The sequence below is a fragment of the Equus przewalskii genome, chromosome 5 (assembly GCF_037783145.1).
Source record: "Equus przewalskii isolate Varuska chromosome 5, EquPr2, whole genome shotgun sequence".
Taxonomy (NCBI): Eukaryota; Metazoa; Chordata; class Mammalia; order Perissodactyla; family Equidae; genus Equus; species Equus przewalskii.
Genome location: NC_091835.1, coordinates 54088579 through 54115848, shown reverse-complemented (window position 1 = coordinate 54115848; position 27270 = coordinate 54088579). Strand labels below are relative to the sequence as shown.

General features: G+C 35.1%; 1 protein-coding gene across 1 annotated transcript in view; it reads right to left on the bottom strand.

Annotated features, from left to right (window-relative positions):
* The window catches only part of MRPS35 (mitochondrial ribosomal protein S35), a 47158-nt gene that overhangs the window by 16826 nt on the left and 3062 nt on the right, over positions 1-27270 (bottom strand). The window contains exons 2-7 of the mRNA XM_008515862.2: positions 25546-25592; positions 24249-24416; positions 22261-22321; positions 14261-14400; positions 4059-4168; positions 2082-2151 (exon numbers count right to left, since the gene is read on the bottom strand). Of these exons, the coding sequence (XP_008514084.1) occupies positions 2082-2151; positions 4059-4168; positions 14261-14400; positions 22261-22321; positions 24249-24416; positions 25546-25592 (596 nt within the window). The remainder of the gene's footprint in view (positions 1-2081; positions 2152-4058; positions 4169-14260; positions 14401-22260; positions 22322-24248; positions 24417-25545; positions 25593-27270) is intronic.

Genomic DNA, 27270 nt, shown 5'->3' with positions numbered 1-27270 from the left:
GCTTAGCCTTTAGCTATTAAATGCCCTGAAGCTAGTCTCAAAAATAAAGGAACGGATTAAAAGGGGCTTTCTAAATATCTGATTAAATGCCAGGTGGTAATACCAATTTCAAGTAGGAATTCCACGCTGGTGAAGGAAAAAAAATTCAATTCAATAAAAATTCTGTTCCACCAGCTCTACAAAATTTCACGGCTCATCTGCATTCTCTTAAAGCTTCTTCACTGATGGAATTTGTTTAAAAAGGACCAAGAACCAAATTTAATATAGGAATTCTTTAATTATATCTGTTTAGGACAGTTTTATGTGGCTACTTATTCTGGCAGCAAAGTAATTAGCATTAAAGACCAAAGGCTTCTTGCATGAATCCAGAATACAAACTTGTTTGGATTCTATGTCATGGAACCACAGAAAGAATCCAGTAAGTCAACTTTCACTGAATTTATTTATGCCTGTCATTTCCTTTGGGGCAAATTCATTTTACAGGCTACTGACAAAATAAGAGACTCAAAACTGGTTGGCTTTTATTGTTTGGTATTAGCTCTTTACATGGCAGCCATCCAGCTTTTGGATGGGTCAGGGAGAATTTACATGAAATGTCTGGCAAATAGTGGGCTCTCAGTAAATGGTGGCTATAGCTAATTCAGAGAGCCGAAGCTAATTCAGCCATGTTGCTGGTTCAAAAGGGACTTAATTACCTTAAGCCAAAGGCATTTATCAAATCAATTGACAGGAAAGAGAGATTAACTGCTTTTATGATACTGCTCCTGAAGCCAGGAACTAGAAAATCCGGATGAATTATGATAATTAGAATACCTCAAAAGAAGAGAAGAGCAACCAGCTATTTTTTTTTATTAACCTTACAACAAAGTTTTATTTTCTTTTATTTTCCACTAATCCTCTTGGGCTACAACTGCTTTTATTATTAATATCAATGAAATGCTGTGAGCAGTTTAGAGAACTAAACTGCATATGTTCACAGAATTACAATATCTTGGGGATGGAAGGAGATTCCAAAGGCCATCTAATGCAACTGCCTATGCGTGGAGCGTGCTCTTTCATCCCATCCCCACTACGCAGCCAATGGATGGAACAGCCTCTCTTAAAGCAGCCCCCTCCGTCTTTAGATGACTCTCTGTTTTTACTCAGTGAATTGAAGTCTGTCTCACTACTGCTTCTACCTTTTGTATCCCTCCCTAAACGTCACGAAAAACCAATCTAGCCCCCTTTCATATGAAATCCTTTGAACATCCAAAGAGAGGGACTCTTTCTCCAGCTGTCTCCATTCCTTCAAATGTTCCTGACATCAAATGCTACTCAGTTCCATGTCTATGTGGGGCAAGCTACAAACAATTTAATTTGTATGCATATCTAAAATTATTTTAATTTTTAAAAATTATATTTAAAACTCTGAATTACCTAAACACATTAGTTAACCAACTTTCAACTAGATGAACTGATGCTCAAGCATAGCAAAATCTTCCTTATAAGTGTAAATGCTTACACTGAAACTCAATAAATTCAGTCAGACACAAGACTATTTTTAATACTATTTAAATAATTAATTAGCTTTAACTGTCCCTAATGTATACCAGTGAAATGTTTGTACAAAAGGCTACATTACTACATTATATTTAGGTCAACTAAAAATTTTAATAAACATTTAAAATACCTTTCTACAAAGTTTTAGTGCTTTTTTCTGCAGTTTATTTGAATTACAGGATGAATTAAAATTCTCAAGTTATGCAGATGATTATCCTTCCATAATTTTGACAACTTTCAGCCAAAGTCAAACAAAAAAAAAAGTAAAAAATTCTGAATTTCTCAACCAAAGTCAGAAACTCTGAATTTTAAAGGCATTTTAGTCATCCGATTTCTGCAAGGTCCTGAGAGGGACTGTGTAACCTACTTCAAGATTCTCACTTTCAATGTGTGTAGAAACTCCATAACATTTCATACATCCTTAGCTTATCCAGTGGCTCATTAAACACACAACTGAGTCTTTGCCACATAGTGTTTTGACAGGTTAACATCATCTAAATTACACTGACAAAATCATTAAACATTCATACACACTCACTTACCCAAGACTCATGGTATAAAACTGTTAGCAGATACACTGCATAATCATAATTCTGTCTCTTTAAAGGGCACCTTTAAAAGAGAGAGGGAGGAAGTCAAAATTCTAAAAATTGAGTAAATAGAATAATTTGTAAAATATACAAATACTAAACACAAAGGATAACTTATACTCAGGTATTCCCTACTGCTTTAGGAAAATTCTGTTCTTGGAACAAGAACAGTCTATGGAGTTCATTACATGAGGATACTGAAAACTGGTGTTTTATTTTTATTTAGAGTATCTCTTTGCTTTCATCGTGAATGGAGTTATTTGTATCTGATAATAGCTTTATGCTATTTTAAATATGACTGTAACCAATCCAAGTACCCTTTGTGATCTCAAGGGCTCAGAGTCTACTGCACAGTGTGAGCATATCTGCCAATTTCATTTTAATAACAGAGATAGACTGATGACAGACACTAATCTAAACGTTCACCTTTATTTCCCCAGAGCCAATTCTTTTAAAAATGAGCTATACTATACCATGCTGTACTGCTACTGTTGTATTTAAAATGGAACTAATAACCTAATATTACGTAAAACTTCTACATAAATATGAGACAGCATGTTTAGCTTTTAGGTTAATAAAATACTATAGAAAAGGAAACAATTACTTCCAATTCCTTTAAGTATAAAATATAACCATCATATGACAAATGACTTTAACAGTACTCTGTTCATTGTACACTTAGGTTTAATAGTCCTCTACTCCAAATAGTTGTCACCATAAAACATATACACATTGACTCTTGTACTTAGAGAAAAAGAAAGCAACATTATCAGATACTTATAGAATTTCAAGCAATAACATTTTAAAGGTATTTTTTAAGATGCAAACTAAAAACACAACATTATTTTACACTTTCTAAAGATAGTATAAAGAATATTACCACTATATTTCAATGTATTTCGGATCTCTTTTCCCCCATACAGTAATAATCTGCAATCACGGTTCCCAAGCTTTCCCCACCTCCACACTGTTACTATCTCGTATGTGCGTCATGCTGCTTCTTCCTACCACTAAGAAGCAGGACACAAAACCTAACTGATACTGACTCCTCGAAATGCTTTCAATCTGGCATAAGGAGGGAGAGAGGATATCCGCTCACTTGGTTTTCTCTAAAGGTAGGTCTTGACATTTTGACTAAATTTAGAAACAACCAAAGTATAATTCTAGAAATAAAATAACTGTTTAGTAAAAACATACCAATAACTTTTCCTTATCTCAAATGACCTAATTTATAAATTCATATAAGATGAATTTAATACTGCTTTTATGAACTTCTATGCTAGCACTGAAATTCTGATTATTTACAAAAGTGCCTAGGTAAATTAAACTGCCATATTTAATAATTTCAATTTTGAACTATAAGATTGTTATATACTTTGACTTTGTAAAAACCTGTTTAAGCATTAATCACTAGCAAATCATACTTGGTTTTCTTCTAAGATCTTGTCTGATTTTTATATTCATGGATATATTAAAGTCAAGATTAAAAATAATAATTTAACTCAAGCAAGGCTCTCCATGTACACAGAGATCACAGCAACAGCAGACTAGTGTGAGGATATTAAAAATATGAATTAAACAACTTCTCTGACCTAATAAAGTAATATAAGCTGATATGAAAGGCTACCCCATTTTCAATGTCTTTTTTTTTTCTTTTTCTTTGCTGAGGAAGATTCGCCCTGAGCTAATATCTATGCCAATCTTCCTCTATGTTGTATGTAGGTCACCACCACAGCATGGCTGCCCACAAGTGGTACAGGTCCATGCCTGGGAACTGAACTTGGGCTAACAAAGCACAGCACACTGAACTTAACCACTAGGCCACGGGGCAGGCCCCATCAATGTCATTTCTTAAAAAAGGACTGCAAGGGCACTGGAGGACCACAATGCAACACATGTGACCAATCTGCTGCACCTTTCTCTCTTTACCTGTCTGTTCTGATGGTAAGCACATCTGTGGTCTTGCAGTATCGCTCTCCTACAAGTTTAATAAGTTTCTTCTTTGCATGATCATCTAAATTCAAACTGGAAAGTTTAACCTTAAAAACAAGAAAAAACTATTTGAAGAAAATTATTTCACATACTTTGTTTAATGAAAAAAAAAACAGTAGCAATATTATTTGTGTTAGCATTAAACTGACCAAAAAGAAAGATTTTCAAACTCCTTTCTGTCCAGAGTTAGCAAGTGGCATACATTATGAAGCCTGATCTTACTCATGGAAAAAAAGGGAGGGGGAGAAAACTGTTTGGAGTTCTTTGAAAGTTCTGGGCATTAGTACCTTTCCTGAAAGAACCAATGATATGTCTCTTAAATAAATGAAATTACAGTGCTTATGAGTAGCACTAATAGAATTAAATTCAATTAGTGTTAGTAAAGCTGAAATACAGCAATAAATGGATAGAACATAAGGGCTTTAAGTAATTTCAACCACACAATTATGAGACCCATATCGCTGCAACTCGTTCAGGGGCATTTATTTTAAAAGCTACAGATCTCTCATGGAGGCTAGAATACAGCATCCATGAAAGATCAAAACATTTGAAATAATCCACCCTCAACACTTTGCAAAATGTTAATACTAGTCCCACAGGCTGCTAAGAAAAATTATTTCTTTAAAAAGGCTATTTCTGTTGAATACATTCAGGAAATGCTGAGTTAAATTAGGTTCTTTTCAGTAGGATTTCTTAGAGGAGGTAATACGCTAATGAGCATTCTGAAACTAAGATGTAGGGTTGTTATGTAATGATTCCCAAATTTATCTGACCTCAGATTCTACTTTTCAAGGGGCAGTTCATGGAGTAAGTCTTCTTTAAAACATATTTTGGGAAATGCTGGACTAAATGAACACATTTTTTAACTTGCAGAGAATTATGGCATGGGCTGAAGGTATTATCTAGGGATGAATAGGCTTGACAAGGAAAACAGGTTAGACACTAGAATACAGTTAAATAAGGTAAACCACAGATTGTTTTTCCATGGAGCACATCAAGAATAAGAAAGAGTCATAACTGTATGAAGATGAAAAAAGGCTAAATAAGATTTTGAAATCCCATCCATTTCTTTCTCTCTAGCTTCAATAACTGCACTGCCCTTGAAACACCATAGCATAAGAGCTTATTTATTTTTCCACTTTTCCCACTAGACTGCAAACCCTCAAGGGTAAGAATGATGTCCATCCTGTTCCTGGCAATGGTTTAGCACTTAAAAAGCATGCAACATATATTTGCTGAATGAGTGCATAAATTTAAAAAGGGGAAGATATATTGTTTTTTGTAAGTACTGTGAATTTTTTATTTGAACTAGAGAAAACAGAAAATAAATAAATATTAACATTCTCTTAAAGAACATAAGGAATAAAAACATTGACTATGAATTATCAATCCAACAGAATGGCCATATGTTGCAGACAATGTGAATTACCACAGGCCCCTGGAAAGAATATGTATCAATAACCAGGTTATCAGCTTGATGGATAAAATAAGCAATTTTATGATAACTTTGATTGTTAACAATATAAAGAATTACTTATAAGAAAATCATAAAACATATCTACATTATAATTATGAAAATATATGCACATATGGATGCATACAGTACAGAAAAAGAAATGAATAGTTTTAACATTAGGATAGTGAGAATGTAGTGATTTTTCCTTTTAAAGCTCCTTTCAATGAAATCATGACATTCAACAATAAATTTAAAAAGTTACCATTTAAAAAATTTAAGTGTTCTACTGGAAAACAAGTGATAAAATGGCAGCATTAAGCCCTCATATATCAATAATCAACCTAAATGTAAATGGACTGAATTCTCTAATAAACAGACACAGTGGTGCAATGGATCAAAGAAGAAGACCCAATAATATGCTGCCTCCTGGAAACACATCTCAGCTCCAATGACAAACACAGGCTCAGAGTGAAGGGATGGAAGACGACACTCCAAGCTAATGGCAAACAAAAGAAAGCAGTTGGTGCAATACTTCTATCAGACAAAGTAGACTTCAAGATAGAACAGGTAAAGAGAGACAAAGAGGGGCAGTATATATAGAAAGTTTAAGTGTTCTAGCTTTTCATACAGTAGTCCAAAAAAAACGGCAGCAATGTTGATCATTATTATCACAACTGCTTTAAAACTCATGTTCATATTAACATTTTAATATTCAAAAATTACATAAGAGTTTATGCCAGAAACTCATAAATATTTCAGAAACAGCTGTGTGGTGCACTCACGCCACCTGCTAGCACTCAAAGGCACTGCAAAACTGTCGTCTTTAACCTGAAGTAACATTCTGACTTTGAAATTGAGTGGCATTTATGGTCATTCTTTTTCCAAAATTCAGAAGAATCTTTAGACTTTTCTTTTCTCAAGTTGCTATATTTTAAAGACTCAATATTGGACTATTAACATTATCCCCAAAACAATGTTGACATTTCAAATCATAGGAGGTTGTGGTTATATGTGTGTATCTTCAAATGCCCATATATAATAGAGCTACATAACATTTAGAAATATCTAAATGTGCAAAATATGTTCTCTGTTTACAAGTATAGTGCAGCTCGTTAAAGAATTCTGCAATCACACGTAAGACAAGAATTGGGTCTGATTTCTAGATTTCTACTTACTGGTTGTGACCTTAAACAAATCATTGGATCTTCCTAGCTGTTTCCTTATTCATAAAATAGAAAGGATTCACAGGATTTTTATCAGGAATAAATGAAATTAAATAGAAGAAAGCACTTTTATGCTGGAGCGTATATGGAGAAAAGGGAACCCTCATACACTGCTGGAGGGAATGCAAACTGGTACAGACACTATGGAAAACAGTATGGAGATTTCTCAAAAAAGTGAAAACAGAAATGCCATATGATCCAGCTATCCCACTACTGGGTATTTATCCAAAGAACATGAAAATCAATAATTCAAAGAGGTTTATGCACCCCAAAGTTCATAGTGGCATTATTCACAATAGCCAAGAAATGGAAGCAACCCAAGTGCCCATCAATGGATGAATGGAGAAAGTAGTGGTATATGTACACAATGGAATACTACTCAGCCATAAAAAAAGACAAAATTCTGCCACTTGTGACAACATGCATGGACCTTGAGGGTATTACGCTAAGCAAAATAAGTCAGACAGAGAAAGACAAACACTGTATGATTTCACTCATACATGGAAGATAAATAAACACATAGATAAGGAGAACATATTGGTGCTTACCAGAGGAGAAAGGGGTGGGGAAGTGCAAAAGGGAGAAAGGGGCACATATGTATGGTGACGGATAAAAACTAGACTATTGGTGGTGAACATGATGCAATCTATACACAAAGTGAAATATAATAATGTATACCTGAAATTTACACTATGTTATAAGCCAATATGACCTCAGTAAAATTTTTAAAAATAGAAGTACTTTTAAAGTTGTATATAAATATTATATTGTTTTAATTCTGAACTACTTTTATGACTATTAAGAAAAATATCCCATCCTTCCTTCTCTGAATATAAAAATTTGAATATCCCTAAAAAGTATTTTATATTACCTGCTTACTTTCACAATACTGCTTTAAATCATGCCAAACTGCACATGCTTTAGTCCCACTGTTTTACCTGCTTCTACCCTTGAACTACGGACACCATTCAGGACACCACCATTAAGCCGTTAACGGTCAGTGGGTCGAGTGAACAACAGTCCAGAAGGGTAGACATGAGTCAGGTGGAAGGGATACAAGGAAGAGATAAAGGCATCACACAATGACACAGGAGGGGATGGTGGTGTGATACAACTGATATCTGGCAGCACACTTCAAATAAAGCAACGAGATTATTTTTACCTGTAATAAAATAAGCCAACGTAGAACCACTAGGGACTTTAAATGTCTGTTCCAAAAGTAAGGCAAAATCTAGGCTTCCTGACTCTGTGTTCAGAGATTTCTAATCACATTAACACAGAGCTCAACATCTGTTGGCTGTTGTTATTATCATTGTTATTAGAAAGAGGTAACGTTCATTAAGTTCTTAAAACTGTACCAGGTATTATTACTCCATAGGCACTTTTTATTAACCTGTGGAATGATGTCAGCAGAGTAGAATTTTAAGTTCTTTTTCTTTTTTCCTTGTTTATCTAGATTTTCTAAAATTTACAGTAAACGTATTGCCTTTTATGATTTTAAAATGTTTTCAATCTCTCTAAATACATAACATATTGTTAAGATATTTAAACAGTTCTATGGAATAAAAAAAGGCTGGGAAGCTTCGTAAATTCATTTCACAAAGATGGCACAACCTGGATACCAAAATCCAGCAAAGAAAGAAAACTCCAACTCAATCATGGCTGTACTACTGAAAAAACTTCTAAAAATTAAAGTTTGTCTATCTGTTAGTATATAATGGAAAAATGGTTGCAGAGATTTCAACATATTTTTGGAGTATACTTGGAATGTTCTGATTTAAAATATAGATTACATGGAGTACAAAAACTGCTTTTATGAGGGTCCTAGAGGTACCTCTAAAAGGTGGGCAGTCACCCTCCAGGACAGATGAATCAAAGTACATTAGTCAGAGCTCCCTGGAGGGATGGCTGATTCCAGGAGTGGGACAGGGAATATATAAGATGAGCCTGGAGCATTTTGTGGTGCCAAAAAATAAAGAAGTATTTAAAAAAACAAATGATGGGGCTTGGCAAAGGAACAAGGAGCCAACTGAAAGGGGTCCCAATGGCCAAAGCTGGAACAATCTGAGCAACAAAACAGATAATGCATTATTGGATTATAATCCAAAGGATAAAATAAATATCCTTGAGTCCACACTGATATAAATAAATGACTGAACAAATAAATAAAGGGAGGAGAACAGACAATTCTCCCATAGAGAAGAATTCCAACTAATTTATGTGATACTTCTCCTTCAAGAAGGTGGAGCATAACTCCCAACCCCTGAAGTGTTGTCTGTGCAGAGTGACTTCCTTCTAAGGAGTACATCTGGTAAGGAAGAAAACAAGGCTAATTTTACAGTGAAGAGAACTGGTAAACACTACCTCAGCCAGGTGATCAAGGCTGCAGCATCAGTGATGGGGCATGTTAGGAGCCTATCCCCTCACTATGATGTGATGAGAATGGCACTTGACTTCTGTGGTTTTCTTCCCAAAACACACACCACCAGTCTAACCATGAGAGAAACTCAAACAAATCTAAATTGAAGGATATTCCACAAAATACATAACTGGTACTTCTCAAAACTGTCAAGGTCATCAAAAACAAGGAAATTCTGAGAAACCATCACAGTCAAGAGGAGCCTACGGAGACATGATGACCAAATGTAACGTGGGTACCCTGGATGGGATTCTGAACAGAAAAGGAATATTAGGTAAAAACAAAGAAGATGTGAATAAAGTATGGTCTTTAATTAATAATGTATCAATATTGATTCATGAGTTGTATAAATGTACCATAGTAACGTAAGATGTTAACAACAGCAGAAATTTGGTGTGAAACATAGGGGAACTCTTTGTACTGTCCTTGAAACTTTTCTGTAAATCTAAAACTAATCTAAAATAAAAAGTTTAATTAAAAAAAAAGGACATTAGGTAACTGTCCCATGACTGTCGTGTGAAAAAGACATGCAACGTGCATCCTTTAACAAAGGGAACTAAGAGTGGTTTCAAATACTAGCTTAGAAGTTACTAGGGCAGACACTTGGAACTGCACTGGCACGTGGCATGTTCCTGGTGAGTAAGGCGGGGATGTGATGTTTCTCCAAAGCAACATAAGATTAGAACAAACGATCCTAAAGAAAATAGCAACAAAGCAAATCAGTATAAAGTAAAAGAATGATATACCATAAACTGATCAGGTTCAGACATGGTTTACTACTTGAAAATCTATTAATATAACTCATTACTTCAACAATTTAAAGTAGATCATCTCAAAAATGCTAGTAGGGGCTGGCCCTATGGCCGAGTGGTTAAGTTTGTGCACTCCACTTTGGCAGCCCAGGGTTCACCAGTTCAGATCCTGAGCGTGGACCCACTGCTCATTAAGCCATGCTTGGCGGGATACCACATAGCAGACCTAGAAAACTTACAATTAGGATATAGAACTATGCTCTGGGGGGCTTGGGGGAGAAGAAAAAAAAAGAGGAAGACTGGCAACAGATGTTACCTCAGGGTGAACCTTAAACAAAACAAAACAAAACAAAACAAAAAATGCTAGTAAACTAGGAATAGGATACATCATTAACATAATAGAGACTATTACCTCAAACTGAAATCCAATCTCATACCTAGAGGTTAAACACTAGAGAGGCACACCATTACAGTACAGAACAGCATAAGGGACTACATAAACATTATTTTAGAAATTTCATCTAATGCAAAGACAAAAAGCTATAAACATTAAAAAAAGAAGAAGTAAAACTATTATTTATCCCTTATTTCCTGAGAAATCTCCAAAAGAATCAACTGAAAAGTCCTTGCATCTGGATTTTGGTCTCTAACCACCTATGTCCACTAGAAGGAATCAGAGCTCCTTGGAGAAATAGCTAATTCTAGGTCTGGGATAAGAAATACATAAAGTGAGCCTGGGCCACCTTGTTGCCAGAACACAAGGAAATTTACCAATGCCAATGGGACTGTAACAAAATGCCATAGGAACCAATTTAAAAAAGTTCCCACGAGCCAAAGTTAGGATATATTTTGAACATCAAAAAGAATTAGTGATTTTACTTGATCAAAACTTACTAAGTATATCTACTTACAGATTACCTGTTCAAAGAAAAAGCAAAGAACAACAATACATAACTTCGCAATGTAATGATCAGTTTGTAAGCCTCTTAACCAAGTGATCGATCTCAGCATACTAAGAACGAGGCAACCAGATTTCTTTATGTGTCCTTGCATGTACTGCAATATAAAATACAGAGCAACATCTATCAAGTATTCTTCTCGAAGTATTTAACTGAATCCAATCAGTCCGTTAAATCCAACTTCCAGTTTATATGAAGTACAGGAGATAGAGAAATAAGGTAAATGACGTCAGGATGCACTCAGACAAATTCAGAAGGTAGGAAATGCTACAGGATGAAATACCTGTCATGGGGGCGGTGAGTGTCGGGAGAGTAGTAGTGAGGTCCTTTGCTGGTCTACATTTAAAAGGACTTAAGACAGAGTACAAGCAAACGCATAGTCTTTGACTGGATTCTGGTTTAAACAAAAAGTTACTTAAAAAAACATTTTGGTGGGCCAGCCCCGTGGCATAGTGGTGAGGTCCAGGACACTCCGTCCGGCAGCCTGGGTTTGCGGGTTTGGATCCTGGGCACAGACGTACAAGACTTGTTAGCCATGCTGTGGCGGTGTCCCACATGCAAAATAGAGGAAGACTGGCACAGATGTTAGCCCAGGGCTAATCTTCATCAAGAAAAAAAAGAGGAAGATTGGCAGATGTTAGCTCAGACTGAATTTTCTTCACCAAAAAAAAAAAAAAAAAAACCCACCCATTTTGGTGAGACAATTGCAGAAATTTGAGTGTAGAGTAGTTATTTTAGATATTAAGGAATTATTGAACATTTTGTTAGACATATTAATTATATTGGAATTACATAGAAAAAATCTCTTTAATTTTTAGAGATAACACACTGAAGTATTTTAGTGTGAAATGTCAGATATTAGTCATTTTAAAGTAAACACGTAAACCAAAAACACTTGTGTGCGAGAATGTATGAAGCACTCAATATTTTAAATTTGTCAAAATATGAATTACTAAATCAAGGTGCCACGTGTATGGGTATTTATTAGACTACTTTCTCCACGTCTACATACATTTGAAATTTTCCATAATGAAAGATTAAAAAACAGAATGTAGTAATACAGCCAGGTGAAAAGTTAAAAAATAACTAAACCATTTTTGACAAGGATGCCAAGACAATTCAATGGCTAAAGAGTAGTCTTTTCAACAAACAGTGCTGAGACAGAGCAACATCCACACGCAAAAGAATGAAGTTGAATCCCTACCTTACACCATATACAAAAACTAACTAAAAATGGATCACAGATCTAGATGTAAGAAACAAAACTATAAAACTCTTGGAAGAAAACATAGGAGAAAATCTTCATGACCTTGAATTAGACAATGGTTCCTTACATATGGCACCAAAGCACAAGAGAGAAAGAAGAAATACATAAATTGGACTTCATCAAATTAAAACTTTGGTGCTTAAAAGGACACCACCAAAAAAGTGAGATGACAAACCACAGAATGAGGAAAAAATATTTGCAAGTCATGTATCTGATAAGGGACTGGTATCCAGAATATATAAAAAATACAAGTGAACAATAAAGACAAATTACTCAATCAGAAAATAGGCAAAGAATCTGAATAGACATTTCTCCAAAGAAGATATACAAATGATCGATAAGCACACGAAAAGGTGTTCAACATCATTAATCATTAGGGAAATGTAAACCAAAACCACAATGACATACCACTTCATCTTCATCAGAATGGCTAAAACTAAAAAGACCAACAATAACAACCACTGGTGAGGATGTGGAGAAACTGGAACCCTCAAACATTGCTGGTGAAATTGTAAAATAGTGCAGGCACTATTGAAAAACAGTTTGGTAGTCCCTCAAAATGGGAAACATGGAGTTATACATGACCCAGCAATTCCACTCCTAGGTATACAACCAAGAGAACTAGAAACTTATGTCCACATAAAAACCTGTACACGAATGTTCATAACAGCATTATTTAGAATAGCCAACAAGTGGAAACAACCCACATGTCTACCAACTGATAAATGGATAAAATATGGTATATCCATAAAATGGAATATTATTTGGCAATAAAAAGGAATGAGGATCTGATATATACTACAACAGGTGAAACACTGAAAGTATTATACTAAGTGAAAGAATACATTATATATAATTCATTTATATGAAATATCAAGAAGAGGAAATCCACAGAAACAGAAAGTAGATTAGTAGTTGACGGGGCTTGGAAGTGGTAAAGAAGGAGGAGAATGGGGAGTGACTGATAATGAGTATTGGGTTTCTCTTTATGGTGATGAAAATTTCTGGAGTTAGGTAGTGGTGATGGTTGCACAACTCTGTCAATATACTAAAAAACCACTAAGTTGTACACTTTAAAAAGGGTGAATTCTATAGTATGTGAATTATATTTCAATAAGTTGTTAAAAAGAAAAGAATAAGTATACAGGAAATCAATACAACATCAAATAAGAATACAAATAAAAAACATTTGCAAAAGAATAAATTCTCACTCTCATTAGAATTCAAAAACATACAAATTTTAAATATAAGATATCTTTTACCTATCAAATTGATAGGTAATAATAATATTTAGGTTGGTGAGGGTATAGAAAAAAAGGTTTTCACACAATCTGCTGGTATTGTATTTTTCACATTTCCTACAGGAACTATATAATATATAATAAAAAAATTTGTACTATATATATCAAAAAAACTTCAAAACATCTGCATCCTTTGACCTGACAGTTCTCCATTCAGGAATTTATCCTAGGAACATAATTAGGAATATACACAAATATTAATCTCTAAGGATATTCATTATATTTTTCTAATAAAGAAAACTGTTAGAAAGCCTAAATGTCCCAGAATATAGATAATTTAAATAAATCATGGTAGATCTATACTATGGAATTATTTGTTTGTATCTCCCACTTCAGTCTCAGAAAAAGGACTATGTCTGAATTGATCAACATCAGACTCCAGCCTCAAACAGTCTTTGCACATAATAGACTCTCATTTACATGCTACTCTACGCAGCCACTAAAAATAATATTAAAGAATGTTTAATAACACTGAGAAAATTTTAATTCATATTGTTAAATGAAAAAGCAGATAACTAATCAAATACAGTATCATCCCACTAATATACACAAAGGCAAACTGCATATATACTAAAATGAGCTCCTGTAGACATATTACTTATTTATGAGTGGTAGACTTACAAGCAATTTTATTTTATACTTTAAAACACTTTTATGTTCTCCAAATTTTCTACAGTAAGTATGTATCAGTTTTATAACTGATACAAAACGCTGCTTTTAAACATTATAATCATTCTTCTCTAAAAAATATCTCTCTCTTACCCTTAAGGTTACTACTCGTGCTTTGGGGTTTCGAACAGATGGTCCCGCTGAAACATAATCAGCTGTTTCAATTTCAACTGGAAAATGCTTCTCGCATTTCTCATCATTGTCCAGTGCAGCTGGCCACTCAGTGCAGAACTCTGAGAATTAAAAAAAGTGATCCCAATTATAGTTTTGCAAGTGAATTCGCATTGTAATGTATGCTACCAGACAATCAAATTATTGAGAGATCATTCTCAAGTGACATGAAACGAAAGAACAGATCCTCTTCTGCACTTTATTTACAAATCATCACCCCTCATCTCTTTTCTTCTTAGGTGAATTCTAATTAGGGAACTTAACTAAAGGAATGATTTGGATAGTTCAGGTCTGGTGGGGGGGGTATGTCCAGTTAAAAGGGAAATATGACTCGATGGAAGCTTACTATAGCTTTGTACATATCTGTTATGGGACAGTTTAATTCCTCCTCACCAACCAGAAGCAAACAGTTCATAGCGCCCAGAGCATGACTGTTTTTGAAAAGGCAACAGGTAACATTAATTCACTCCCAACTGTAGGTTACTAAAGATCAGATGATGAGAATTGAAAGAAGCTCTGAAAATGCTCTAAGAGAAAAGTGGGATGTGGTCAACATTCTTTCAGAATATGGCCTCAAACTGAAACAGGTACAAAAGCCTAGGTCATCCTTAAATGGATCCTTACAGTAATTCATGTTTCTTCTGTGACTTCTGAGCCACTGGGGGCTAAATGGAAAGAGGAAGAGACTTGTCCTCATATTCAAGCAAGACAGCTAGCCTAGTGGGGAGGTGGGACTGGGTATGAGACTCGGGCCACACAGGAAATTCCAAGCACCACGAAGACTTCTCACGTCTATCTCCATAACACAGAGGTGTAAACTCAGGTCTAAATTGGGGAAAAAAAACTTAAGAGGAAATGAGATAGCTTCCAGCCTCCCCCAGCTATCAGTATTGAGGGACTCCACAGGTAGGCAGCTAATTTCACTTTGCTCTATTCCTATCAAGTCAGTGTGGCTCTCAGCTTGGAATGAAAACTTATGGCACTGTCAGGTTCCCCTCAATGGAAATCTCAATTCTTAAGCAGCCTCATTCTAAGAATAGCTAAATGTAATTGGTTTCTTAGGTCAAACACATTAGACCTCACGGATCTGTCCTTTCTCCAAAAAGGCAGAACTGCAGGAGAGGCTGGTCACAATCACAGGCAGACATGGGAGCTCTTCTAGGTGATCTAAGGGACAGTGAAAGGTTCTTTGCCAACAACATTTTCCCCAAGCTAACAATTTTCTTACGGTAGGTTCTATATTTAGCTCCCATTTAGGCTTTAATATCAGAGTCAGCAACACGTCACTGTGGGTTACACAGATTCTCCAAGATCTGGGACTAAATATATGTTAGCAAATTAAGTATAGCTCACACCATTCCCCAAACACCCTGTTTAAGAGATCAATACTGACACTTCGAGGGGAAAGAAATATCTTTGCAATTATGAACATTTTGACATTTAAATAAAATTAACAGAGCAAGATTACTGAGATTAAATTTCATTGCTATTATGGACTAATTCCAATACTCTGCACTGTAAGATGCAACACTGCCAAGCAGTTTATAAGAGACTAGTCTGGGGAATTTTATGAGTTCCTGGGTTTCTACTGAATCTTTTTAACTTTGAATAAGTCATTTCAATCACAAGATGATAATTACAGCTTTTAAATTAAATTACCTGATTATATGTTTTAAAAAGGACAGCCAACTGGAGAGTACATAATAGATCCCTATTAGCCTTTTATTCATCTAATAGGTAGAGCAATAGACTAGACTTCTGAAGACCTTGGTTTTTACTTAACTTCTGCCACTGATTATTAAAGTTTTGGTAAATTATCTAACTTTCCTGTGCTTCAGATTTTCCATTTGCAAGTTAGATATAAAATCTGAACTGACCTACTTTGAAAGAGAACTGAGAAGAAATATCTGAAAAGCTTTTGAGTTATTTGGAAGTCACAATCTAAACCCAGAAGCTGGCAGAAGTGTACAGGCAAAATAAAGATTAAAACACTCAAATACTGTAAGATATAATGCTGCTCTTCTGAATGTGCTGTATGAAAGCCTTTCTCACCTAAAAATTATGAAGTATTTTAGAACTATCTCATCACAATGACCACTTTCTAGATTATACATGCACATTTAAAAATAACGGTTAAAAAGGAGAAAAATGGAATTTATCATAGTGCAATGCATTTGTTAACTGGCTTTACAAAGGATCAAAAAGTGATATATGATCTGTGCCAAATGCGGCACAAATTTGGAACAGTGATCAGCGTCAGTCTACTATTACGCACTAATGAATACAGAAACATGTAATCCAAAGGAACAGAAATGCATCCTATGCGACCACATAAATGAAAGGAGATAGAAGAGATTTTTTTCCTTCCCTCATTTCAAGAGTAAGGTATCTACTTTTTAAGACCTCTTTATCTCTTTGTCCTTGTAATTTTGAATGGAAGGCCCTCCCAAAAGCTCAAATTTCATCACAATCATGTTCACTATCCTATTTCTGCTTCCAGCACAATCAGGCCACCTGTGAAGAGTTTCTAGGCTTCATTTTCTTTCCTGAAAAGCCTTAACAAGTATACTGGGCATTTAGACATCCTCTTTAAATCAACATGAATTTAAGACTTTATCCAAAGGTGTTAACTCTTGCAATAAATTACACAATCAATCACTAATAGCTGTGAATCTTAAACAATTCAAATTTGCTTATCCTATATATTCTCCAATGCAAATCAGAACAGAAACTCAATTGGAATATATATATTTTATATATATATATAAAATGAAAACACACATAGAACCACGAGCAAAAAAAAATGTCCTTTGCCTTTACCTCCAGGCATATGGGAAGATAGATAATAGTACAAAAGAGTGAAATCTATGTTTAGATCTAGGAATCAATAGATATTGCTGAAATGTGATAAATCTAGAACTGGAGGCATAATTATATTCAGGTGAGTACTTCCATTTTATACATATAAAACTAAAAATATATAGATAAATCATATGAATATATATACCAAAGTATATACATTATATACCTTCTTTATATATAGAGAGAATATATATTATATATACAAAGAGAGAAAAGATATACATAAAAATTACCAGACCTAAATAATGATTAAAGGAGAACACTTGTAGAATGAGGGGCCGGGGTGGAAAAGGAGAAGCATGAGACTATTGCTTTTCACCACCAGCTCTTCTACTATTTGATGTTACTGCAGGTACATTTCATTTCTAACTTCTTTAACATTTTACACAATTTCTTCAAGATAACTCTTCTCTGCAAAGCATCCCATTACTGACCCCACTACTATTCAGCTATTCAGTATTCTTCTATACTATCTTCAGTTTGGATCACATAAATTTGCATCTGTTGTCAACACTCTCCAATATTTTCTTTAATCTTTTTATGTATATGCTTTCTATAATTCAACAATAAGTCCCTAACCTACCTGAGCAAGGATTATGATTTCTGATTGTATTTAATATTCATAACACCTTGTAGAGTGGTCTGCAAAAAAAAAAGAACTGCAGATTTGACATCTAACAATTCACTGAAAACAACTTAAAAAGGAGAAACCAGCAAATGACTCAGAATGCAATGCTATACAGTATATTAGAAACGGGATTCTTTCCCCCCCATCCTTATTGAGGTATAATTGACAAAACATTGTGTAAGTTTAAGGTATACAACTTGATTTGATCCACGTATATGTTGCAAAATTATCACCCCACAGCATTAGCTAATACCTGTATCACACCAAGCAATTATAATTTCTTTTTTGTGGGGAGAACCTTTGAGATCTACTCTCTTAACAACTTTCAGTTATATAATATAGTATTATTAACTATAATCACTATGCTATACATTAGATCCCCAGAACTTATTCATCTTATAACTGCAAGTCTGTACTCTTTGAACAACATCTTTCTTTTCCCCCCACCTCTCAGCGCCTGGTAACCACCACTGTACTTTCTGTTTCTATGATTTCAGCTTTTTTAGATTTTAAATATAAGTGACATCACACTACTTGTGTTTCTGTCTGACATATTTCACTTAGCATAATGCCCTCAAGGTCCATCCATACTGTCACAGACAGCAGGATGTCCTTCCTTCTCACAACTGAATATTCCATTGTACGTGTACATATATATATACACGTACATATATACATACACACACACACACACATACACACATATATAAAACACATCTTCTTTATCCATCCATCTACTGATGGCCACACAGGTTGTTTCCACATCTTGGCTGTTGTGAATAATGCTTCAATGAACACAGGAGTTCAGATATCTCTTCCATATACTGTTTTCATTTCCTCTGGATATATACCCAGGAGTGGGATTGCTGGATCATATAGCAATCTTATTTCTAATGCTTCCTCACTGTTTTCCATAAGGGCTGCACCAGTTCACATTCCTACCAAGAGTGCACAAGGGTTCCCTTTTTTCCTTGCCAATACTTATCTCTTGTCTTCTTGATGACAGCGATTCTAACAGGTGTGAGGGGATATCTCAGTATGGTTTTGATTTGCATTTCCCGAGGATGAGTGATACTGAGCACCTTTTCATGTACCTGTTGGCCACCTGTATGTCTTCTTTGGAAAAATGCCTGTTTAGTTCCTCCACTCATTTTTTTAGTCAGATTGTTTGGCTTTTGCTATTGAGTTGTACGAGTTCTTTATATACTTTGGATATCAGGCCCTATCAGATAGATGATTTGCTAATATTTTCTGCCATTCCATCTACTGCCTTTTCGTTATATTAATGGTTTGCTTTACTGTACAGAGGTTTTTGGTTTGATGTAGTCCTCCTTGTTTATTTTTGCTTTTGGCAACAAATCTAAAAAATCATTGCCAAGACCAATGTTAAGAAACTTGTGCCCTATGTTTTCTTCTAGAAGTTTTATGGTCTCAGGTCTTATGTTCAAGTCTTTAATTGATGTTGAGTTGACTTTTGTGTATAAGAATACAGTCCATTTTTCTTCTTTTGTATGTGGCTGTCAGTTTTACACCACCACTTACTGAAGGGTCTATCCTTTCCCCATTCTTGGCTCCTCTGCTGTACATTAATTGACCACATATACATGGGCTTATTTCCGGGCTCTCTGTTCTGTTCCACTGATCTATGTGTCTGTTTTTACGCCAATACTATACTGTTTTGATTACCATACCTTTGTAACATAGTTTGAAATCAGGAAGTATGATGCTTCCAGTTTTGTTCTTCCTTCTTAAGACTGCTTTGGCTATTTGGGGTCTTTTGTGGCTCCATATACATTTTAGGAGTTTGTTCCACTTCTGCGAAAAATGTCATTGGAATTTTGATAGATTGCACTGAATCTGTAGGTCGCTTTGGGTAGTATGGACATTTTAACAATATTAATTCTTCCCAACCCCATGAGCATGAAAACCTTTCCATTTATTTGTGTTGTCTTCAGTTTCTTTCGTCAATGCCTTAATAGTGTTCAGTGTACAGATCTTTTACCTCCTTTTTTAAATTTATTCCTAAGTATTTTATTCTTTTTGATACTATTGTAAATGGGATTGTTTTCTTAATTTCTCTTTCTGATAGTTCATTGTTAGTGTATAGAAATGCAACTGATTTTTGTGTACAGTCATGAGTAGCTTAATGACGGGGATACGTTCTGAGAAATGCGTTGTTAGGCAATTTCATTGTGTGTGAACGTCATAGAATATACTTACACAAACCTAGACGGTATAGCTTACTACACACCAAGGTTACATGGTACTAATCTTATGGGACCACATCTGCTATTGACTGAAACGTCATTATGCAGCACATGACTGTATTGACTTTGCATCTTGCAACTTTACTGAACTTGTTTATAAATTCTAACAGTGTTTTTGGTGGAGTCTTTATGGTTTTCTATATATAAGATCATGTCAGGGCCAGCCCGGTGGTGCAGTGGTTAAATGTGCATGTTCCACTTCTCAGCGGCCCGGGGTTTGCCGGTTCGGATCCCGGGTGCAGACATGGCACCACTTGGCACGCCATGCTGTGGTAGGCATCCCACATGTAAAGTAGAGGAAGATGGGCATGGATGTTAGCTCAGTGCCAGTCTTCCTCAGCAAAACGAGGAGGATTTGGCAGTAGTTAGCTCAGGGCTAATCCTCCTCCTCAAAAAAAATATCATGTCATCACCAAAAAGAGACAATTTTACTTCTTCCTTTCCAATTTGGATGCCTTTTCTTTCTTTTTCTTGCCTAACTGCTCTGGCTAGGACTTCTAATACTATGTTGAATAAATGTGGAGAGAATGGGGAGCTGGCCTGGTGGCAAAGAGGTTCAGTTTGTGTGCTCTGCTTCAGCAGCCTGGGGTTCGCTGGTTCAGATCCCAGGTGAGGACCTGTGCACCACTCATCACGGCATGCTGTGGCAGGCATCCCACATAAAAAGCAGAGGAAGATGGGCACATATGTTACCTCCAGGCCAATCTTCCTCAGAAAAAGAGGATGACTGACAGCACATGTTAGCTCAGGGTTAATCTTCCTCAAATAATATTTTGTTGAGGATTTTTGCATCTACATTCATCAGGAATATTGGCCTACAATTTTCTTCTCTTATAGTGCCCTTGTCTGGTTTTGGTATCAGGGTAATGCTGGCCTTATAAAATGAGTTTGGATCTTTCCTCCTATTTTTTTGAATGAGTTTGAGAAAGACTGGTATTAACTCTTTAAATGTTTAGTAGAATTTGCCAGTCTTGAAGCCATCTGGTCCTGGACTTTTCTTTAGTGGGAGGTTTTTGATCACTGATTCAACCTCCTTACTAGTAACTTGGATGTTCAGATTTTCTATTTCTTCCTGATTCAGTCTTGGTACACTGTATGTTTCTAAGAATTTATCCATTTCTTCTATGTTGTCCAATTAGTTGATATATAATTTTTCACAGTAGTCTCTTATAATCCTTTGTATTTCTATGGTATCAGTTGTAATGTCTCCTCTTTCATTTATATAACTTTAATTGAGTCTGCTCTGTTTTTCTTGGTGAGTCTAGCTAAAGGTTTGTCTATGTTGTTTATCTTTAGGAAAAAAACAGCTCTTAGTTTCACTGATCTTTTCTATTGTCCTTTTAGTTTCTATTTCTACTCCAATCTTTTTTATTTCCTTCTTTCTACTAACTTTGGGCTTAGTTTGTTCTTATTTTTCTAGTTCCTAGCGGTGTAAAGTTAGGTTGTTTATTTGAGATCTTTCTTTTTTCTTAATGTAGGCATTTATCACTCTTTCTTTTTTCTTAATGTAGGCATTTATCACCATAAAGTTCCTTCTTAGAACTGCTTTTGGGTCATCCCTTAAGGTTTGGTACACTGTGTTCCCATTTTCACGTGTCTTAAGATTATTTTTGATTTCTCCTTTGAACCAATATTTGTTTAATCCCCACATCTCTCTGAATTTTCCAGTTTTCTTTTTGCAATAGATTTCTAATTTTATACCATTGTGATTACAAAAGATGCTGGATATGATTTCAATCCTCTTATATTTATTAAGACTTGTTTTGTGGCCTAATCATATGATCTATCCTGGGAGAATGTTTCCTGTGTGCTTGAGAAGAATGCGCATTCTGCTGTTGGATAGAATGTTCTGTAAACAACTGTTAAGTCCAACTAGTCTAATGTGTAGTTTAAGTCCAATGTCTCTTTATTGACGTTCTGTCTGGATGACCTACCCATTGCTGAAAGCGGGGTACTGAAGTCCCCTACTGTTATTGTATTGCTGTCTGATTCTTCCTTCAGTTCTGTTAATAACAGTTGCATTACATATTTGAGTACTCCTATTGTGGGTGCATAACTATTTACAAATATTTTATTCTCTTGATGAATGGACCCTTTTATCATGACAAATGAGATTCCTATGTTCAAAGTCAATATTAAATTCATATAACAAAGCAATCACTTACCTTTAAGAGCTTCACAGTGCTTTTTAATTGCTACAGGAGTCAAATGCAGAAAATTGGGGATCTAAAACAGAATTTTAAAGGATAAATTAAATATCTTAAAAACATGAAAAAGACAATTTTTCATAAAACTAAATCACAGGCCCAACAAATCTTATAGTAAATAAAATCTGATAGTTTCTTAAAACATTAATTCCAAGCCACAGGTGATATAAATTCAAGAAACAAATTCCTTGAAATACAGATTCAGTACCAAATATCTTACGACAATGATGAAGAAAAAAATTTTATAGTATTGTTTCTTCCATGAATCTACAGGCGTACATGTTTCCCTTATAAAACTGAAAGCACTTAAGGCCACAAATCATCGGTTAATCATTCTAATTCCCCTGGAACACATAGCACGGTGATACATCTTCCACTTTGTACTGAATAGACATTTTATGAATTGAATGGATGAATAAATGAAACTAGCAAATCTTAACTGAAAAATTTAATGAAGTTGGGAATATCTTTACGATACCTCGAGAGGCTATGTAATCATTGACAGAGCCAATGGAAATTTAGGAAAGGTGAGAGATTTGATTCCTTCAAATAAATAACTAGCATTTCCTAGCATATTTCTTAAATAATGTTAAGCATCTAGAGAGAAATTTTAGTTCAAAGAAACTCGTTTGATGGGGGCTAGCCCAGTGGTGCAGCAGTTAAGTTCACACATTCGCTTCAGTGACCCAGGGTTCGCCGGTCTGGATCCCAGGTGCAGACCTACGCACCTCTTGTCAAGCCATGCTGTGGCAGGCGTCCCACATATAAAGAGAGGAAGATGGGCACGGATGTTAGCTCAGGGCGAGTCTTCCTCAGCAGAAAGAGGAAGACTGGTGGCAGATGTTAGCTCAGGGCTAATGATCCTCAAAAAAAACCAGAAACTCGTATGGAAAGAAAATTTGAACAAACAGAAAGTTAATCCAAACATTATGCCTGAAATCTTGAGTGCTGATCAGAAAATGTTTATTTTAATCTAATGAAAATTGGGATTTTTGGGGTGGGTGACTTCATTTTCTTTACTTTTATTTTTGAAACATGAAAATATAGTCTCAAAACCATAAAAGGAAAACAATAATAGCCAATCTTCAGTAGCATTTATATTGAAAAAAAGATGTTTCCTCGATACTTGTTTTCTTGTCTCTTGAAACATTCCCATTTCCCAATTTCAAGATTAGTTTCCTCGATATTTGTTTCGTTGTCTCTTGAAAGATTCCCATTTCCCAATTTCATTAGCCCATCTCCAGCAGCAGACAACTCCTTCTCCATGCTACCATCTCATTTTTACCATCAACTTTTAGCCAATTTTTCTGTTTTTCACAAAGACTCTCATTTAGTGGAAAACAGTTTGTTGATGATAATTCCACTGAATGTAAAAGGAAACTATCTAAGATATGCACTCCCAGGCTAACTCTATTTATATTCTCTTTAAGAACCTGTTGTTCATAAATCATTATAGATGCTATCAACTGAAGCATTTAATATGACCTATTTTACTCCAAGAAGTAAAGAAGTTTAAGGACTATAATAATATTCAGTAATATTCTACCTTTCTGGGAAGTTTTAAAATCTACCTTTTAGAAGTAGAAACTTCACCCCCCCCTCAATTCTCAAATTAGGTTATTTCACTTTTCTCCCTTCCTCTTGAAAGAAACAATACAAAAAGATACAAAGAAAACAAAAAGCCAAAAGAGAAGCCAAAGGACCAATTAATTACATTCTTAAATGCCCTAGGATCCTATGAGTCTTCTTTACCATGAATAACCAAATATAACACCCATTATTACCTGAAAAAAAACTTAAAGTACAATAGGCTGCTATAATACTGAACCTTGAAGTATAAGTTGGGGGCTGGAGGAGGAGTAGGAAAGGGACCTACTCCTACATACATAAATATGTAAATATTTATTTACATATGTTTTAGCCAATGAACCAGCAACTCATCTTACCTTTAAAAGTTCTAGATTTCCCTCCTTTGCCATGGGCACCCCGCTTTTTACTGGATAACCCATTCGAACAGGAAGAGGTACCGCAGAGGGCTTAAACGGTGCTGCAACAGGGTAAACACTAGGCCAGTCCTGGTCAACAGCCATTTTCTCTGTCCTAGGAGGTAGTGCCTAAGGAACGTATAACAGTTTAATATTTTAAATATGAACATGTTCTTTAATTTTAAAGCAAAAAAGCTGTAAGTAAAAGAAACATAAGCAGAATTGCAACCTACACAAAATCTGACCTCCCAAAGAGCTGCTGTTGTTCCAATGAAAAAACACCAAACCTACCTAAAGATCTCAGCAGTTCCCTCAAACCCGCTCGCAAGAACCCCCTTCAACAGCACATTTCTTTTGCAAAATATTTCTCCATCTCATTTATTCACTTACACTTTTAGCAAACTTTTTACATTTTGTTTTTGAAGGGGTAAGTAACAATATATTTTGAAATAATCGTTAAGATTCTTTGATGGAAGTCAGTACTTGAGGTGACACTGAGAACTTAGAAACAAAGGAAACAAGAAACAAGGAAAATAAAGAATAAGAACATGGAAATAAGTAAATTAGGGTTAAACTAACTGAATAAATACATAATGAGAAATAATGTTTCCGAGGCCCAGAGAATAACCACAATAGCTTACTCAATCATATTAACATATATATTTTTTAAACTGTATTTGATAGAAGGGGATGGCCAGCATCCCCTTTAAAATCAAAAGTAGGATTTGAAAAGGCAAAATTCAGCAACGCCCATCTAAGTAATATAAAAACCAATGTAGTGAATGTCCTGGAGACAGGTAATATTCCTGTGAAAATGACTACTGTAGACAATTATAATGGGTGCCATTTAACTTCCAACTAAAGTGCCTTTGTTCTGACTCCATGCTCACTAAGTGACCTTAAAATTTGGATTCCTCGATTGACATGTCCACAAGTGAGACCAAACTAGTTAGATTAATGCATATATCCCAGGCTGCATAACTGTTAAAGGTATCATCAAAAATAATTCTATATTCTGGTTTATATACCTTTAACCTGGGAGTATGTGAATGAGCTCACCTTTCAAAGATGATCCATTCTCAGAGTACTTACAAAAATCAGTCGAAGACTAGAATCAGGACTGTGGTAGTAACCAAGTACACGTCCCCTTGTGAAGTCTTCTCTGGCAGCACCCGTCTGCCTCATCATGAATATGTGCCTCCCTTTAGAACTTCAGAAACCATTAAGATAGCGTATACTGAGTACACTAATTGTTTACCTTTCTTCTCAGCGGCCTTTCATATTTGGATGTTCTTTCTGTTGTACCTAAAAAACAACACAAAAGTTACAGAGAATTTGATAATGTAGAGTTGTTCCACATTGATCATGATCCATAATTCTAACATAATTTAAGGTTATTCAGTCACATAAAAATGAAACAATAATCCATTTTCTGTAAGCTCAGGGACTAAATCATCTTAACGAAAATGAAAAGTCAAAAATAGTTAAGAAAATTCTCCACTTATTTGAATATAAAGGTGTACTGTGATTGCTGATATAGTGAATTCATCACCTAAAAAACATATTTTCTACTTGCAAACCATCTATCTGATAAGGGGCTAATATCTAAAATATATAAGGAATTCACAGAACTCAATAGCAAAAAAACAAACCCAATTAAAAAATGGGCAAATGAACTGAATAGACATTTTCCCAAAGAAGACATACAAATGGCCAATAAATACATGAAAAAGTGTTGTTGAATATCACTAATCACAAGGGAAATGCAAATCAAAACCACAATAAGCTATCATCTCACACCTGTTAGAATGGCTATTATCAAAAAGACAGGAGACAAAAAGTGTTGGCAAGGATGTGGAAAAAAGGGAACTCTTGAGCACTGTTGGTGGGAATGTAAATTGGTGCAGCCACTATGAAAAAGAATATAGAGGTTCCACAAAAACATCAAAAATAGAGCTACCATATGATCCAGCAATCCCACTTCTGGGTATCTAGCCAAAGGAAATGAATATTGAAGAGATATCTGAACTGCTTTGTTCATTGCAGCATTAGTCACAAAAGCCAAGACATGGAAACAACCTTAGTATCCATCAACAAATGGATGGATAAAGAAAACGTTGTGTGTGTGTGTGTGCTCGCGCACATTTGTGTGTATGTGTATAAATGCACACAACGGAATTATTCTTCAGCCATAAAGAAGGAAATCCTATCATTTGCGACAACATGGATGGACCCTGAGGGCAATTTGCTGAGTGAAATAAGTCAGACAGAGAAAGACAAACACTGTATGTTCTCACTTACATGCAGAATCCAAAAAAGCTGAAACCACAGAAACAGAGAATAGAATGGTGGTTTCTAGGGACTGGAGGTGGGGAAAATAGAGAGATGTTGGTCAAAAGGTAAAAACTCTCAGCAATAAGATGAAAAAGTTCTGCATGTCTAATGTACAACATTGTGATTAGAGCTAACAACAATACAATACTGTAACACATACTTGAAAGTTGCTGAGAGTAAATTTTAAATGTTATACCACACAGACACACAGAAAAGATAACTATATGAGGGTATGGAGGTGTTAACTATTGTGGTAATTATTTTGCAATCTATACATGTATCATCATACTCTACACCTTAAACTTACATATATTATATGTCAATAATATCAATAAAGCTGAAAAAATATTTTCAATAAATTTTAAGGTTAATGGTCAAATAAACTCACTTTCTCAAGTTAAAATTCCAGTTAGAAATGAGTATTTTGCATCTTTAAAGATACACAGTTGCTCATATTTGCAACTATTCTGTTCTTTCTACCAAAAAGAGACCCCTCAGTTTTTTCTTCTCCATTGTATATGAGAACTGCCAATGCTAGAATAACGTCCATTGCTAACAAATCACATGGCTGCAGAAGAAGGTAGAGTACATACACACAGCATATATTTTCTAAAATATTACTTTATGCCTCTCTAAATGTTTTGCTATA